This window comes from Lytechinus pictus, chromosome 11 (assembly GCF_037042905.1).
Source record: "Lytechinus pictus isolate F3 Inbred chromosome 11, Lp3.0, whole genome shotgun sequence".
Taxonomy (NCBI): Eukaryota; Metazoa; Echinodermata; class Echinoidea; order Temnopleuroida; family Toxopneustidae; genus Lytechinus; species Lytechinus pictus.
The window spans coordinates 27,272,575-27,290,153 of record NC_087255.1 but is presented as its reverse complement, the minus strand read 5'-3'; the positions used below and the strand labels follow the sequence as shown (position 1 = coordinate 27,290,153).

Below are 17,579 nucleotides of genomic sequence, written 5' to 3'. Positions count from 1 at the left end.
GTTGATTCATGATTTTGCCCCCCCCCCCATCTGAAAAATGGATCGACGCCCCTGGACAGAGGTAATTGATTTATATTGTCAGGTATGAGTAACTATTCTTGCCGCAGACTTTTGGATAGCTTGTACTTTTTTCATTTATCGTTATGGTAAACCAAAAAAGGGGTGTGTGTGGGAGATTATATATGAATTCTATGGAACTTTGGTAAGGTAAAATAACTGTAGGTATTTGTGAAAGAGGTAAGGATATGGAGTGTAATCACGTTGCTCTATATTGAATGCTTTCGATATCCATACATGTTATAGCAGTTTAAGTATTTGGAATATCAAAGTATGTTACCTTCGCGTTCATGGCTACCGTTCTCAAATGAAAGACACAATGTAAATAAAAATTATAGGCCTATTTACAGGCAATGATGTTCCGGTATCTGTTCTTCTGTGTGTTTCCGGTCCTTTTCGCCACGTTCCAAGGGTGCAACTGCCCAGCCGGAATGGTCTTGTGTTGAAAAAAAAAAGTGGAAAACAACACTGATGAAGTTATAATTTTTTCATAGATTAAAAATCATTTCTACCACTACATTTAGAACTCTTTTGAAGCACTTCATTACAAATTGTAGACCGGAATAAATGACACAGGTAATGATAATAATGTTACGTTTAAATATGCCAAATTGAATCTCCCTATAAGGATAGGATTAGCTCTGCTTTACCGAGGAAAAATATAATGTGATAGATATGTGAAATATTTATTTGAAACAGTGGTAATTAACAGTATTATTTTAAAATAATGTTTTTATATGGCTAAGAAAAACTTCATTATAATTCTAAAACAAAAATCTGAAACATTTCTTGTATTGAGAGAGGTACATGTAAGGGTTACAGGGTGGTGAATAAAAAGAGGAGAACAACAAAACTTGCTTGGAAATCTTCCTTAAAACCAGACTCTGAATTAGTCTTCTTTGTCACATATGTGATAAGTTGGTCGAGAACGATGGGCGTATGTGTGTTTTCGACAGACGGCATGTTAGCGTAGGTTCCCACTTCTGGCACTGCATCAATATCCTCATACAAGGCCTCAGAGGAAGGGGTAGAGGGAAGTGCATCATGTGAACCTACAAAGAGATTATTCAAATAGGAAATTCACGCCAAAAAGTTGATTTAAATAAAGTGAGAAAAAATAAGATAAACGCTGAAAATAGAATTTAGGATAAGAAAAAGGTTTACAATGCAAAGTTTCGATTAATGTCACAAAACAGTTATTTGCATATCGGGATGCAATGAAAAAACGATGACGTCACATACTTATTTTTTATTTTGTGTTTCATTTATATAAAATAATAATAATACATACAATATTTATAGCGTCTTTTCCGTTTTAAATTAATGCTGAAGGCACTTAGAAAACAAAACAGCAAAAAATAAATATAAGTACAAGAAATGGCACGTTTTTTAAATATATGAAATATTTCAATTTTCTCCTCATTATAATGTGATGTTGATTCTTCCTTGAAAATGTTGATTTGACGTCATTGTAACCTACTATGATTCAATCAAGAGCTTCCTTGATATAAAATCTTAAAATTTTAATATTATGTAATTCTTATCATGAGATAGAATACTGATATTTCCAGCATTTATTTTTATTCGAATCAATTTTCTGTTGATGTGGACATCCCTTTTAAAGGGACTAGACAATCAATGATCACGACAACGTCATACTCCTCTGTTTCAAGCAATTAAAGGTCAAGTCCACCCCAGATAAATTTTTATTTGAATAAATAGAAAAAAATCAAATTAGCATAACGCTGAAAATTTCATCAAAATCGGATGTAAAATAAGAAAGTTATGACATTTTTAAAGTTTCGCTTATTTTTCACAAAACATTGATATGCACATCTCAGTGACATGCAAATGAGACGGTCGATGATGTCCCTCACTCACTATTTCTTTTGTTTTCTATTGTTTGAAATATACAATATTTAATTTTTTACAGATTTGACAATAAGGACCAACTTGACTGAGCCATATAGTATTAAACAATGCTAATTCCACATGTTCATGGAGGAATTAATCATTGTTTTACTTGACAAAGAGGAGAAATTTAAATTATTTCATATTTCATGTAATGAAATAAAAAATGAATAGTGAGTGGATGATGTCATCAGTCTCCTCATTTGCATCCAGACCAGGATGTAAGTATAACTGATTTGTGAAATTAAGCGAAACTTTAAAATGTCATAACTTTCTTATTTTACATCTGATTTTTATGAAATTTTCAGTTATATATGCTTGTTGGATTTTTCTCTTTTTATTCAAATGAACTTTTTGTTTGGGTGGACTTGTCCTTCAAGTATTGAGGCCTATTGAAAGACAGATTCAAACTTGGGTGAACGTTTACTGACATATACCAATGAAAAGGATTGAGTGATATCGTTCGCCAGGTATGACCCCAGAAAATACAATATAAAATTTGAAGAAAAATATTAAAAAACGCTGCCACGATAGCCTTGAAAACCGATATAGGTTGTTTCCAATGATACCTTTCACATATTCAATAATGCCGAAATCTATGTCAAAAGAGATTCTCATCAGTCTTATAATTGCTATATAAAGATGAATGATTTAATCACTGATTTAATGAAAAAAGTATGTACAATCAAGGGTCACTGTCACTATATGATTGCAAAGTTGCATAAACTGAACTTTGTGAAATAAAAAACTCTGAAATCTAAGCTAAAAACTGGTCACACTGAAGATCGCCAATCACATATATAGGCACATGACATGCATGAGAGACGGTGTATCATTATTGCTGGCTAGAATGCCATGTTTATTTTGCTAATTTCTCAGCAATTATATCAATTCATTTATAATCCTTTGTCACGTAATATTTGTTATAAAGGCACTTTAGTGGTCATTTTGTTGTATTATGTACGCACTCATTTTTATATTGTTACAAGTGGGATTTATATCTAAACTGTCATTCATATGTCATTTGCAATCGACGAGATATCATCTCTTTGATTATGTTGACACTGATTCTACGTATTGGCACATCAATGTATATTCTCATGAACCATCTTTCAAGGGTTTACATGAAAGTGGAAAATCACTAAAGGATTTCTTCATATAAATGGCTTGCTGATGGCAAAATTACACAAGCTCGTGTTCATTACTTCTTTCTCTTCATATTTTGAAAACCAGGTAAATGTAAAACTTGTGAACTTACGTTGACTTTGAATATGTTTCAGTGGCATGTACTCATCTGACCTGAATTAAAAAAAATAAATAATAGACAAGACCAATATGGGGAGAATTTGAGTTCAAGGAGCATTTTGGGGTAAAAGTTGGGAACCGGTCTATTTCACCTAATTTGAATGTGCTGAATTTGATAAGACCGGTCCCCAAGCCAATTTTTCATGTTTTAACCACCTAATTTGCATAAACAAAACGGCTGCCAAATTGACCATTTATAATCTTATTTCTACAATATTCTTTTATAATATTCGCTTTCACCGAAATGGATACTGCAAAATCCTCCATACATAACATGTACCATTCGGGAAAATTTGTTATTTCTGTTTGCGGCTAATTAATTAAGCAAATTTATGCATATTTTGCAATATTATGCTATAATTTGATAATTACACCTAAAATGTTTATTATTTTGGGTACAAATAGCATTTGTATCATTATGATAATTGTTTGGCCCTTAAATATAATATTCAAGTCAATTTTTATATGTATCTTATTGTTCTTTGATATTTATTTTGTGTTCTTGTATTTTCTGCCATTTACTTTGTATATGTATGATATGAGATCTTTAAATATCTAATATCAATGGCAGACAAATATTAAGCTTCAATTATTGAATCATTTGAAAAAATTATTTTGCCACAACTGTTATTGTATTCAGGAACAAATACACACACATGCTCCCACACCCACACCTGTATATAGAAAGTAATATACTTGCAAGGTATAGTAGACATGCCCATTATAAAAACATTGATGCTGATACTATAATCATGACAATTACCAAATTCAACATGTTCAATGAACCCGTAAGAAAAAAAGAGTTTAGAAGTTGGAAAACCTGTAATCATGCTGAACTTAAATTTCTTGAAATAGATATATTAAAATGTTTTATAACAGATCTGTAGTTTATCAATCGGATATAAGTATCAGTACATTGTTAACATCCTTGCAGCAAAATTATATCTTTGATTCAGCTCCATCAGAACTGCAATCATGGCAGTTAACCAAAGAATAATTTGTAATAAATGCAAAGGGTCTGTATTACTGGATCACTTACTAATTTTTTTTGGTCATTACCGATTTATTTATTTATTTGGCAACGATACATTTCCCCCAAGTCGACCATCAAAGTGATAACTGAAAACCACAGCTTCTATCCAATCCTTGCCTCGGAAGATTCTTTGGCGAACGTTACTGAATACAGAAGAGGAAATGATAAAAACAAGGGGCTAAACACAGATTAGCTCCATGGTTAAAACATGGGCAAAACAAGAAGGTTTCCAGCCCGTCACTGCCCAATGCAGAACAAATTTTCACAGTGTGTCCTATGGTTAAAAAGGTAAACCAGCATAGAGACAGTTGAAGAAGTCCAGAGGTTATGCGGTCATGGATGATATTTTCCGCACCACCTCATGTAAGACAATGTCTGATCTCAGCAATTCTGTGGAGCAGGTAATATGCAGATTGGCAGACATGTGATGTGTGTTTCTTAATGCTCATTGTTCTATCAAAGACTACGCCAAGAGATCTAGCCTTGCATACTGGAGATATATAGCTTCCTCACCTATTAAGACTGGAGTTGTAGTCATAATAATTACGCATATATGGAGATGACAGAACAAGATACTTCGCTTTTTATTGTTAAGCTTCAGGAAGTTGACCTTCATCCAACATCGAATCCTCAATGGCAGCACCAACAACAGCATCTGCACGAACCTCTGTATCTTTAACTTTTGGATCAAAAGTGAGTATACAGCTGGATGTCATCAGCATAGAAGTGTATACCAAGACCATGTTGCCACATTATAGAGCCAAGAGGAGTGATGTACAGTTTGAAGAACAAGGGACCAAGGACAGACTCCCAAATGAACTCCATATCAAAGGGTAGTCACAGGAGACTGCATGCCAGTGATGAATACAGCTTCATACAGCTGTTGGCAAGGTAAGAGGAAAGCCATTGGAGTGCAGAATCATAAATTCGAAAACAGATTGTCAGTCCCCCAAGAAGAATGACATGTTCACTGGTACCAAAACCGGTTGACAAGTCAAACATAACTTAGGCAACTGCTTTCCTCATGGAAAGAGAAATCCTGGCTCTACAATCGAAGAAATTCTCGACCTAGACTTTGATGGTGATATCTCAGACTCGCATGCAGCCTATTAGAGCTGGGTAAGCTATTGGATGCTGTTGGGTTTAATACCGATCAAAAGAAGTGGATTAACAATCACCTACAGGAACGCCAAACATGTCAGGAACCCACCATCCTCTGAAAGATATCTTCGTTATCAATTTGAAATAGTCTATCTTATGAAGATATGAAGATGTGTGACTATTAGAAGTTCGATAAATGGCCTAGAAGACATTACACAATTCACTGCGGTATTGAAAATGTGCACTCCGATCATTTTAACACCTGAAACAAGATCTGGTAAGACAGCAGATTCTCTCAAGACAAAAGTTTAGGTTCAGGATTTTGCAGTATTCATGTCTGTGAAAGCGAATATAATTAAAGAACATTGTCGAAATAATATTCTGAATTGTCAATTTGGCAGCCATTTTGTTTATGCAAATTAGGTGGTCAAAACATGAGAAATTAGCTTGGGAATTGATCTTATCAGATTCAGCATATTTGAATTGTGTGAAATAGTCCGGTTTCCAACTTTTACCCCAAAATGCTTCTAAAAGTTTATAAATGCCTCTTCTTCCAAAATGGGTCTAGTCTATAAAAAAGATCAGTATCTATATCTGAAATTCATCTGCACTTACGTACACACGCTGTATAAAAAGAAGGAATCTGGTACTTGAGTGGCTGTATACAAGGGCGGTGAAATAAAGGGGATGCAGGGGGTCGGGGTCAACCACCACTTACGATTTTTCAAGGAGTGAAAAGGGGGAAAGAGGATATAACTTAAGGAGAGAAAATTATGAATACTAGGAAAAAAGGAGAATCTTAGAAATAGAGACGCATAATTCATAAACCTCTGTATAACCCGTGGACCATAAAGGTAACACGGCATTTGCATTTACAACAATTGCTCCTCCACTAATTTCTTTCAAAAAGAAAGATGAGGGTTACAGTTGTGATAAGATTTTTCGTTCAGAAACATGCGAGGATTGGGATTTGAATCTCGGATATTTTTGGCTTAATGTGTGCATTTTTGCAATATGAGTAATTGTTGCAGGAAACCTGATAAAATAGAAATAAAAACGTCACCAAAATGTTGTCTTGTTCAACCCTATGAAATAATTTCGGCGCCGCCCATGGTTACATTGACCACTTCGTTCAACAACAAATTCGCAGCACTGTTTTATTTTGCACCCAATTGATTACCAGCTAGGAATAAGGAATTCTCATCGTCACCAACACACATTTGGTACTGCCTAATGATCATTTGTACCAAGTGTGAACACAATTTAAGCAGAAATAAAGAAATGAGAGCAAATTAAACAAACACTCATTAAATTGTACTTATTTTCAAATAAAAAAAAGATCTTTCATGATCGAAACACTCATTTGACCTTTTTGACCTCTAGATGACTTTACCATATTGTATTACCTAAGGATAATGACTCTTGAAATATAAATCCAAACAATAGATGGACTTACCTGTCTCGGTTCCCGTTTCGGTTATCAGGTACGACATAAATTGGCGTGTTTTCACGTATTCCAAAAGAGGCCGACAATCTACTGAAAACTGATGTTTGCCTTCTCCTGTTGGAAATAAATGAATGGCAACACGTTTTTCTTTTTTTGCCCAGTCATTGGTGATGTTTCGTTGGTGATATATCCCAACACACTTTTATATCAGAGCTCTTTGCAATTACGTATCAACAGCATTAGGCTATTAGGGCATTTGAGCAACCAATACGCTAACTTTGCAGCCACGACGGTGACCTTATAGATCTGTGGTTCGTGAGTAAAATTCAAGTTGCTACTATGGGAGCGAAATGGTTGATATGGGACGATTTTTCGCAACCGTCTTGATCCCAATGGGTTTCTGTCGTATAGAGCTCGAGAGCGCATCTGTACTGTATGAGCAATAGCCAATCAGACGACTATAGGCCTAGATAGATTTTTACACTCTGTATAGGCCTTAAAAATGAATTCTTGATTTTCCCATAAAACGTATAGACATAAAAAGGCAATCTTTAGAATACCGATTTGTGAAAATCATAGCGGTGTTACATCTCGGAGTGAAATGACAAAATCCAGAATACGACCCCAGGATTATCCGTGTTCTGTCCAATGAAGATGTAAAAGCCCCTTTATTACGAGAAAAGAGGAGAAATCATCCATCAATGGAGACCTTAATTATTTGCTTACTCTTTTCTCATTTGGTACTGCTGGTCAATTTGCTTTGAAAAGAGGCTCATGAGAATTTAAGTAGAGCTAGCAGTGCATCAGAATTATTAGGAGAAAGTGGAGGTATCCCGAACACCTTTTTAATCTGTGGCGGCCGCACAGAAGCGTTGTTCCCGACCTTTCGTTGCAGAACGCGAACGCTAATTTACACGTTAGTTGATTTTGGAAGAGACTTTTGGGCCCGTCGTCATGGTCGTAAAACTCTGTCCTGCAATGCAAATTGTGTGACATGAGATTTTTTTTCGTTTCGCATCTGCAACGGAAACATTTAATATGCGTTTCGTGTGCAAAATTCTGGTTGCTACTATGGTAACAGCGATATATCCGATCTAGGACGACTTTCCAAAGCCAGAAGCTTAGCCGAATTCCTAATAATCTAACAATAAAAGGCCCAGCAGAAGCTATCAGTGGGGCTAATGTTAATACAAATCACAAACAGTGCCAAGGGCACCAATAGTGACGACGTTAGGGATGTTGATTAGTGCCAAGATATGATCCTTTTCACCAAGATTTTTTTCTTCCAAGATATATCATTTTTTTAGGTGTTTGAAGACATTTTTTATGAATAGACCCTACATTAGAACGAAGAACAATAGCTGATGAAATTTATCGCATGATGATCATCATTGGAAAATACTCTGAGCATGATCATGAGCATGATGAGTGAAGTCTGTGAAGAGCATTTTCAAACAAAAGAAACTGATGAAAAGTGGGATTGCATTTTTTTTTACAGAATCTCCATCGTAATATCATGATAGGCTAATTTTCTTGATCTTTTTAAAGCTTATTTGATATTTTTTTAAATTAAATTAGTAAATATATATTTACTTCCTGCTGTCATTTCATGTTTAAGATGTAATAATAAGGAAATTTTGTAGGCCTATGTAATAAAGAATTACATTCCTTTACCCTTTCGTAGACAAGATGTTAAACTTGTAGGATGTGCAAATAATCATAACTAAATCTTAAGTTAAATCTAGATCACTATACGCACAAATTATATATTTTGCCTAACTTTAATCCCCTAACAACAGCTTTCTGTGCCTTCTGTGCGGTCATTCTACCCATGTTGTTAGGAGCTGATTTGTTAATGAATAATACTATACAGATTGTGATGTCAAGCGTTGATCCCAGATGTAAATAATGCATTACTTTGACATTAGCCATCGCGGCGACATTACCGGTTGTAACAGGGCCCTTTTAGCGCAGTGTTAGCGCAGTGTTACGCTAAACGTTTCTGTGCGGCCGATACAGAGCAATAGCAAGATTCAAAGTGAGCCTTATTCCAAGACTAGTACATAATTTGAAAAAACACACCATATATTGACCGTAACAACGTCTTTATCCAACATCCAGCATTTATAAGTTATGATACAAAATGCAGATTTTCGTGATTACCCCGCACTCCCGAGCCACGGGGGTAATCTCGAACGCCATTTGTGGAAACGTAAAAAAGTAATATGTCACTTGCATTCTTTTCGATTATTCTTTGATCGGAAGAGAAAAGTCAACAGATCCGTTGCTGCACCACAAATTGTCGTCCCGCATGCAGCACAATTTGTGGTGCAACATCCGTGCACAGGAAGTCAGACACCATTCTTCTTTAGGGTTATCATGTCGCGAGAGCGCCACGTCACCCCTCCTTTAGACGGGCCAATATACGACCAAAAATACCGATTACCCGGGACAAATTGCAACAAATGATTTTCAACGGTTTCTTGTACTATTTGACCTCAGGAATAACATACTAAAAATCTACCAAAATCCGCATCCGGGAAAGTGGTTATTTTTAAGATGGCCGCCATTCACTGAACAAGTGGAATGCCTCTGGCCGTCTCACCTGCATCACGCGATTCAATATAGCAGCAGTGCTGATTTTGAAAACTACTATAACTCGCACAAGATGTTCAGTGATACTTGGTTACTCTTATTTCCACGTTTTATGAACTAGACCAATACACTTATAGAGATATGATGGCAATTCAATAAATACCCCCAACGTGGCCAAAGTTCTTTGACCTTACATGACCTTTGACCTTGATCATGTGACCTGAAACTCGCACAGGATGTTCAGTGATACTTGATTACTATTATGTCCAAGTTTTATGAACTAGACCAACACACTTATAGAGATATGATGGCAATTCAACAAATACCCCCAACGTGGCCAAAGTTCTTTGACCTTACATGACCTTTGACCTTGATCGTGTGACCTGAAACTCGCACAGGATGTTCAGTGATACTTGATTACTATTATGTCCAAGTTTTATGAACTAGACCAACACACTTTCAAATTTATGGCTGTAATTCAACAAATACCCCAATTTGGCCAAAGTTCATTGACCCTAAATGACCTTTGACCTTGATCATGTGACCTGAAACTTGCACAGGATGTTCAGTAATACTTGATTACTATTATGTCCGAGTTTCATGAATCAGATCCATAAACTTTCAAAGTTATGATGGTAATTCAACAGATACCCCCAATTCGGCCAAAGTTCATTGACCCTAAATGACCTTTGACCTTGGTCATGTGACGTGAAACTCATGCAGGATGTTCAGTGATACTTGATAAACCTTATGTATAAGTTTCATGAACTAGGTCCATATATTTTCTAAGTTATGATGACATTTCAAAAACTTAACCTTAGGTTAAGATTTTGATGTTGATTCCCCCAACATGGTCTAAGTTCATTGACCCTAAATGACCTTTGACCTTGGTCATGTGACATGAAACTCAGGCAGGATGTTCAGTAATACTTGATTAACCTTATGGCCAAGTTTCATGAACTAGGTCCATATACTTTCTAAGTTATGCTGTCATTTCAAAAACTTAACCTCAGGTTAAGATTTGGTGTTGACGCCGCCGCCGCCGTCGCCGTCGCCGTCGCCGCCGCCGTCGGAAAAGCGGCGCCTATAGTCTCACTCTGCTATGCAGGTGAGACAAAAATGGATACAACTGACTCATTATCCAACCTAGAATCCTATTTCGGTTCATATTCCATGGTCTAGGGGGTAAAAAATTGTTGATACATGCAAGAGTGAATTATAAGCCCTCTATAGTGTACCTGGCAAATCCAAGATGGCGCCCAAAATGGCTGCCGTAGGCTAAAAATCCACAATTCATCTAAGTGGTTTTAATTTGTTTTTTATTCAATAGTTTAAAGGGTGAAGTAGTACATTGGAACAAGTCTATACCATGGTTGAATGGCTCAAATAATACATTAGGACAATTAAGTTACACGAAAAGTCAGTGGTCTGGTATGTGCAAAAATCCGCGATGGATAAAAAAAATGATTCTGAAATGTCTGCTAATACTTAAAGCAGGCATAGCTCATTCCATTTTTGGCCAGGGAGATGTGATTTTGATGTCGAAACCACTGGTTTCAAGGGTCAAATATTATATTAGGATAAGTTACAAGGACAGTAAGTGATCTGATATGTCCAAAAATCGAAGATGGCTTCCAAAACTTGATCTAAAAAATTGGCTGCTGATACTTTAATTGGATATAGTTAATTTCATATCGGCCTGGGAGATGTGATTTTGGTGTCTAGACCAATGGTTTCAAGGGCCAATTTATACATTAGGGCAAGTTACGAGGGCAGTCTGTGGCCTGGTTTGTCAAAAAATCTAAGTAGGCTTCCAAAAATTGATTCTAAATTGACTGCTGTTACTTATAGCGGACATGGCTTATTTAATATCGGCCTGGGAGATGCGATTCTGGTGTCTAAACCACTGGTTTCAAGGGTCAAAATAATACATTAGGACAAGTTTTAAGGACAGTCAGTGATCTGGTATGACCAAAAATCAAATATGGCTTCCAAAAATTGATTCTAAAATGGCTGCTGATACTTAAAAGTGGCATAGCTCATTTTATATCCGCCTGTGAGATATGATTTCGGTGTCTAAACTATGCTTTCAAGGGTCAAATTACATATTAGGACAGGTTACAATGACAGTCAGTGATCTTGTATGTCCAAAATTTCAAGATGGCTTCCAAAAATGGAGTAAAAAAATATCTGACGTTACTCATGAAAGGACATAGTTTGTTCAATATCTGTCTGGGGAATATGAGTTTGGTGTCTAAACCATGGTTTAAAGGGTCAAGTAATACACTAGGGTAAGTTACAAGACCAGTCAGTTGTCTGTATGTTAAAAAATCCAAGATGACTATAAAAAAGCATGGGGTGTAAATTGACTGTTGTTACGTAAAAGTATACATAGTTTATTAGAAATACACTTTGGAGGTATGATTTTGCTGTCTACACTAGAGTTTAAAGGGTCAAGTAATACATTGGGTTAAGTTGAAAGGATAGTCAGGTGTCAGGTATGTCAAAAAATCGAAGATGGCTCCAAAAATGGGGGTCTTAAATGACTGTTGTTACTTAAAAGTAGATATAGAACAGCACAAATACACCTTGGGGATATTATTTTGGTGTCTACATTAGGGTTTCAAGGGTCAAAAATACTTTGGGATTGGTTACCATGATAAGCAGTTATCCATTTTGCCTTAAAATCCAAGTTGGCTTTAAAAAAGTGTTCTAAAGTGACTGCTGTTACTTAAAAATTGACATAGTTCATACAATATCCACCTGTGAGAAGTAATTTTGGTGCCTACACTTTAATGCATGGGGATAAGTTATCATATTGTTTCATGAGTTGGTAACAGCACCCATTTGATGAAATTTTAGAATCCGCCATGGATTTTTTTTGACAAAATGGAATACTAACTATCCTTGTTACTTGTCCGAATGTATTATTTTACCCTTCATACCACAATTTAAACACCAACATTATGGCTTAAAGATAGATGTTGTAGAACTCTGACCATTATTGAGTGATATGAGTCGTTTTAGATGCCTTAAAAAAAAAACCTCATAGATATTTAGGCAAACTGGACAACTGCATATCAATGTAACCAGTCCAAAAGTATTATTTTAACCGTAGTGTGGACACCGAAATTATGTCTCCTTGGTAGATTTTAAATGAATTATGTCCATTTTTAAGTAACAGCAGTCATTTTAGACTCCGATTTTTTGGAAGCCGTCTTGGATTTTCGACATACTGGACCACTGACTGTCCTTGTAACTGATTTTCTTACTCTTAAAACCATGGTATAGATATCAAAATCACATGCTCTTGACGGATATTACATGAACGATGTCCATTTGTAAATACAAGCGGCTAATTTATACTATTTTTAAAGCCACTGTGGACTTTTGGACATACTTGACCACCCATCCTCCTTGTAACTTATCCCTAATGTATTATTTGACCATTGAAACCATAGTCTAGGCAGAAAAATCATATTCCCGGATATTGAACAAACTATGTTTTTTTTTTTTTTTAAGAAGCAACAACATTTTTTTACTCCATTTTGGGAAGCCATCTTGGATTTTTGAACATACTGGACCACTGACTGTCCTTGTAACTTGTCCCATTGTATTATTTGACCATTGAAACCATGGTCTAGACACCAAAATCATATCTCCTATGTGGATATGACATGAGCTATGTGAGTATTAACAGCCATTTTAAACTCAATTTTGGAAGCCATCTTGGATTTTTGGACACACCAGACCTCTGGCTGTCCTTGTAACTTGTCCCGATGTACTACTTTACCATTAAAACCACCGAATAAAAAACAAATTAAAGCCACTTAAGTAAGAAATATATATATTTTTTTTTTTTAGGCTACGGCAGCCATTTTGGGCGCCATCTTGGATTTTCCTTGTACCCTGGGGAGCGTTTTATCAACATTTTTGTCCGACATGTTGTCAGATCTGACAACTTTCCTTGATTTTGATTGGCTGATAAGAAATTTAACTATGGTAACTGTCGGATAAAATGGGACTTGTCGGATAAAACGTCTGAAAAATCCTTTCATGAAACGCTCCCCTGGAGTGCTAATATTCACTCTAACTTGTATCAATAAATTTGTTTACCCTCTGGACCATGGAATATGAACCCAAATAGGATTCTAGGGTGGATAATGAGTGAGTTATATCCATTTTCAGTGAATGGCGGCGGCTTGGACGCCATCTTGAAAATAACTACTTTCCCATATGCGGATTTTGGTAGATTTTTAGTATGTTTTTCCCGGTGAGGTCAAAAACTGCCAGAAACTGTTGAAAAATCATTTGTTTCAATTTGCTCCGGGTCAAACCATATATTGACCCGTCTACTTGTAGATATCCGGACCTTTCGCATTTTCTCTCTACAACGCACCAATTCCTTTGAAAATGCAAGTCAAATCACAATAGAGAGCTGAGACGCTTTTGTCGAAAGTTGATGGACCGAGACAGCATCGGAATCTCTTGACTCTGGACAACGACATATTTGCTATTGTTCTTTCGCGGCAAATCATAGGATTATCTGCTGTCCCAGCCAACAACCTTCGACAAAAGAATCGATCATTGTGATTTTAATTGCATTTTCAAAGGAATCGATGCGTTGGAGTGAGTTTCCGCGTAGTAAAAGCGAAAACTACCTATATTGAGGTGTCCGGGATTGTTCAGGATTCCCCCACTACGAAGCTTGAACAAGATATACAAAATCTACATCCACATGAATTCATTATCAATATACGTGATTTATGATGCATAAATCACTCTGCATAATCCAAAGGAATGCGAGTAGCTGTATTTTTTAAGCATGATTTTTTTTAAACTAGTACTTCAGGCCTATTTACCCGTAATGAAGCAAAGGGGTTTGTGCGAAAATACCTCATTTGTACATATTTTCTGTACCTGCAAAAAAATACACCGACTATCATTAGAGTCAGAACAGCACCAGTCAATGTTATTCCCAGAACCATTGGAAGCACTTGGACACCTGCTGAGCAAGAAATATATTAAGCATGTGTAAAAAATAATTTATGGTTTAAAAATATCACAGTTCAGTCATCATCGTATTTATCTTGAAACAATATAGCATAGTAAAGAAACCAACAGTATTTCACCTACTGTTCATCTTATGCTTCTCAATTTCTTTCTTTTTTGTCTACCGTTGGCATTTGATTGCTTGCCTGTTTGGTTTATTTGACTCTGCTTTTGTGAGAAGTACAAATATAGCACACAAAAATAGGACAAGATTTACAATTTTTCACAATAGATAAGTAAAGTGACACAAATATCGAAATGAACTTCGAGAAATACAACCGAAAGGGTAGAATTTAATAAACTAAATATGTATTACTTTACCAGCATTACCTAATTGCCAAAAAAGGACAAGCAATACTATTCCTGAAGGCTTGGCAGCCTAAAATTTTTACTTTTAGGCTAACCTCTTAAACAAGGAACAGATAGTTTAGATACTTGAAAAAACAACCTACGAATGCTCTTTAAATTAGAATAGCATACTCATGAAAATTAAGAATATAAGATGTAAACAAGATTATATGTTTCACGATGGCACTATTGAATAACTATGGGCAATGATGAAACTGCAGAATCTTATCCAAAGTACGATATAATTAAGTGCGAATTATTTTCATAATGCAATTTGCGAGTATTAGATGAATGGGTTGATGAATGAATGTATATTTTCGTATCGCGGGCAGTGTTCCATCATATAAAGCTTTTCGTAAGTTATGCTCAAAGATCTGAAGATACGACTGCTAAACGATCGTCTACGTTCGCGGAGTGAGGATGGAGCGGGGATGGCCACACCCTTTCGAGAAAACCGGGGGAGCTTTTCTCGAAAGGGTGGGTTGAAGGTGGGGAGTCAAAATAACGCACCTTTTCGAGACAACCGGGGGAGCTTTATACGAAAGGCAGTACTGAGTAGTCTCTTGTACCAGATGTTTATTTGTGTGTATGTGTAAATTTGTGTGAGGGTGTGGAGGCCGCATATGGGGTGAGGTTGTGTGTGGGTGGGGGTGAGTGTGGGAGCATGTGTGTCATTTTGGAACACTTCGACAGACATTTGCATTAAAGATCAAGTCCACCCCAGAAAAATGTTGATTTGAATCAATAGAGAAAAATCAGACAAGCATAATGCTGAAAATTTCATCAAAATCGGATGTAAAATAAGAAAGTTATGACATTTTAAAGTTTCGTTTATTTTTCACAAAAAATTGATATGCACAACTCAGTGACATGCAAATGAGACAGTCGATGATGTCCCTCACTCACTATTTCTTTTGTTTTTATTGTTCGAATAATATAATGTTTCATTTTTTACAGATTGGACAATGAGGACCGACTTGACTGAACCATATAAATCCCCCAAAAAAGTTTGGAAATCTGTGTTTGGCCATTAATTTCTCCCAACTCCCAATTCTACACAATGCATATTTGACATCATTCAAAAGATCATTTAATTTTCTTTTAAATGATACTATGCTTGTTATGATCATGCCATCATGAAAAGAGCAGGATTCAAAAGTGTTGGATGAGGTCTGAATTTAAAAGCTGCAAAACGAGCACAAAGTTTGGAAATCTGAATTTGGCCATTAATTTCTCCCAACTCCCAATTCTACACAATGCATATTTGACATCATTCAAAAGATCATTTAATTTTCTTTTAAATGATACTATGCTTGTTATGATCATGCCATCATGAAAAGAGCAGGATTCAAAAGTGTTGGATGAGGTCTGAATTGAAAAGCTGCAAAACGAGCAGAAACAGTGATGAAGGGTCAATACAGAACATGATTCTTTTGTCTGTGTCAATAGAGATGAAAATCCATTCAAATCAAGCCCCTGTTTCTTCATTTTTTGTCTCATCTGCATAGCAGAGTGAGACTATAGGCGCCGCTTTTCCGACGGCGGCGGCGGCGTCAACACCAAATCTTAACCGAAGGTTAAGTTTTTGAAATGACAGCATAACTTAAAGAGTATATAGACCAAGTTCATGAAACTTGGCCAAGTATTACTGAACATCCTGCATGAGTTTCACGTCACATGACTAAGGTCAAAGGTCATTTAGGGTCAATGAACTTTTGCCAAATTGGGGGTATTTGTTGAATTACCATCATAACTTTGAAAGTATATTGGTCTAGTTCATAAAACTTGGACATAAGAGTAATCGAGTATCACTGAACATCCTGTGGGCATTTCAGGTCACATGACCAAGGTCAAAGGTCAATGAACTTTGGCCGTAATGGGGGTATCTGTTGAATTACGATCATAACTTTGAAAGGTTATGGATCTGATTCATGAAACTTTGACATAATAGTAATCAAGTATCACTGAACATCCTGTGCAAGTTTCAGGTCACATGATTAAGGTCAACGGTCATTTAGGGTCAATGAACTTTGGCCAAATTGGGGGTATTTGTTGAATTACCATCATAACTCTGTAAGTATATTGGTCTAGTTCATAAACCTGGACATAAGAGTCGTCAAGTATCACTGAACATCTCATGCGAGTTTCAGGTCACATGACCAAAGTTAAAGGTCATTTAAGGTCATTGAACTTTGGCCATTTTAGAGGTAATTATTAGATTGCTGTCATAACTTTCAAAGTTTATAGATATAGTGTATAAAATGTGGATATAGGGGTAATCAAGTATCACTGACAAGTTTAAGGTCACATGATCAAGGTCCAATGTCAATGAACGTAGTATTGTATCATTATATGAATGGTGTTTTTTGTGAATAATTATTCAAATGGTGTTTTTCAAAGTCAGTACTGCTGCTATATTGAATCGCGTGATGCAGGTGAGACCGCCAGAGGCATTCCACTTGTTATGTTTTGTTGTGGTTTATGTTGTGATGGTTCTGTGAGATAACATGGTTTGAGTCGTGGTTTGAAAAACCCATGCATGTTTGTTTGTTTGTTGTGTGTTTGCTTGTGCAGAGGTGTGTTTGATTCCATGTTAATGTTGATGTTAAGGTGCATGAAAACAAAAGAAACCGCTGAGAACTAACTGAGTGACTTTCAATATTGTGCCATTTTCCATCTTTTTTTAATTTTGACCTTGCCCCACATTTCAAGGCACTGGACCTCCATGTG

At 36.1% G+C, this 17,579-nt stretch overlaps 1 protein-coding gene across 1 annotated transcript; it reads right to left on the bottom strand.

Annotated features, from left to right (window-relative positions):
- Positions 1 to 865: 865 nt before the first annotated feature.
- Positions 866 to 14,440, bottom strand: LOC135155896 (uncharacterized). The gene is made up of 4 exons (XM_064106242.1): positions 14,370 to 14,440; positions 6,864 to 6,968; positions 3,227 to 3,267; positions 866 to 1,109 (listed from the first exon to the last, which is right to left on the bottom strand). The coding sequence occupies exons 1-4, from the start codon at positions 14,435 to 14,437 to the stop codon at positions 874 to 876; spliced, it is 450 nt and encodes a 149-aa protein (XP_063962312.1). The 5' UTR covers positions 14,438 to 14,440; the 3' UTR covers positions 866 to 873.
- Positions 14,441 to 17,579: the final 3,139 nt, after the last annotated feature.

Coding starts and splice junctions, on each gene's coding strand:
- LOC135155896 (XM_064106242.1), bottom strand. CDS start 14,437: ATGGTTCTGGGAATAACATTGACTGGTGCTGTTCTGACTCTAATGATA. Junction 6,969..14,369: donor GTCGGTGTATTTTTTTGCAG/GTACAGAAAATA, acceptor TATTTCCAACAG/GAGAAGGCAAACATCAGTTT. Junction 3,268..6,863: donor CGAAACGGGAACCGAGACAG/GTAAGTCCATCT, acceptor TTTTTAATTCAG/GTCAGATGAGTACATGCCAC.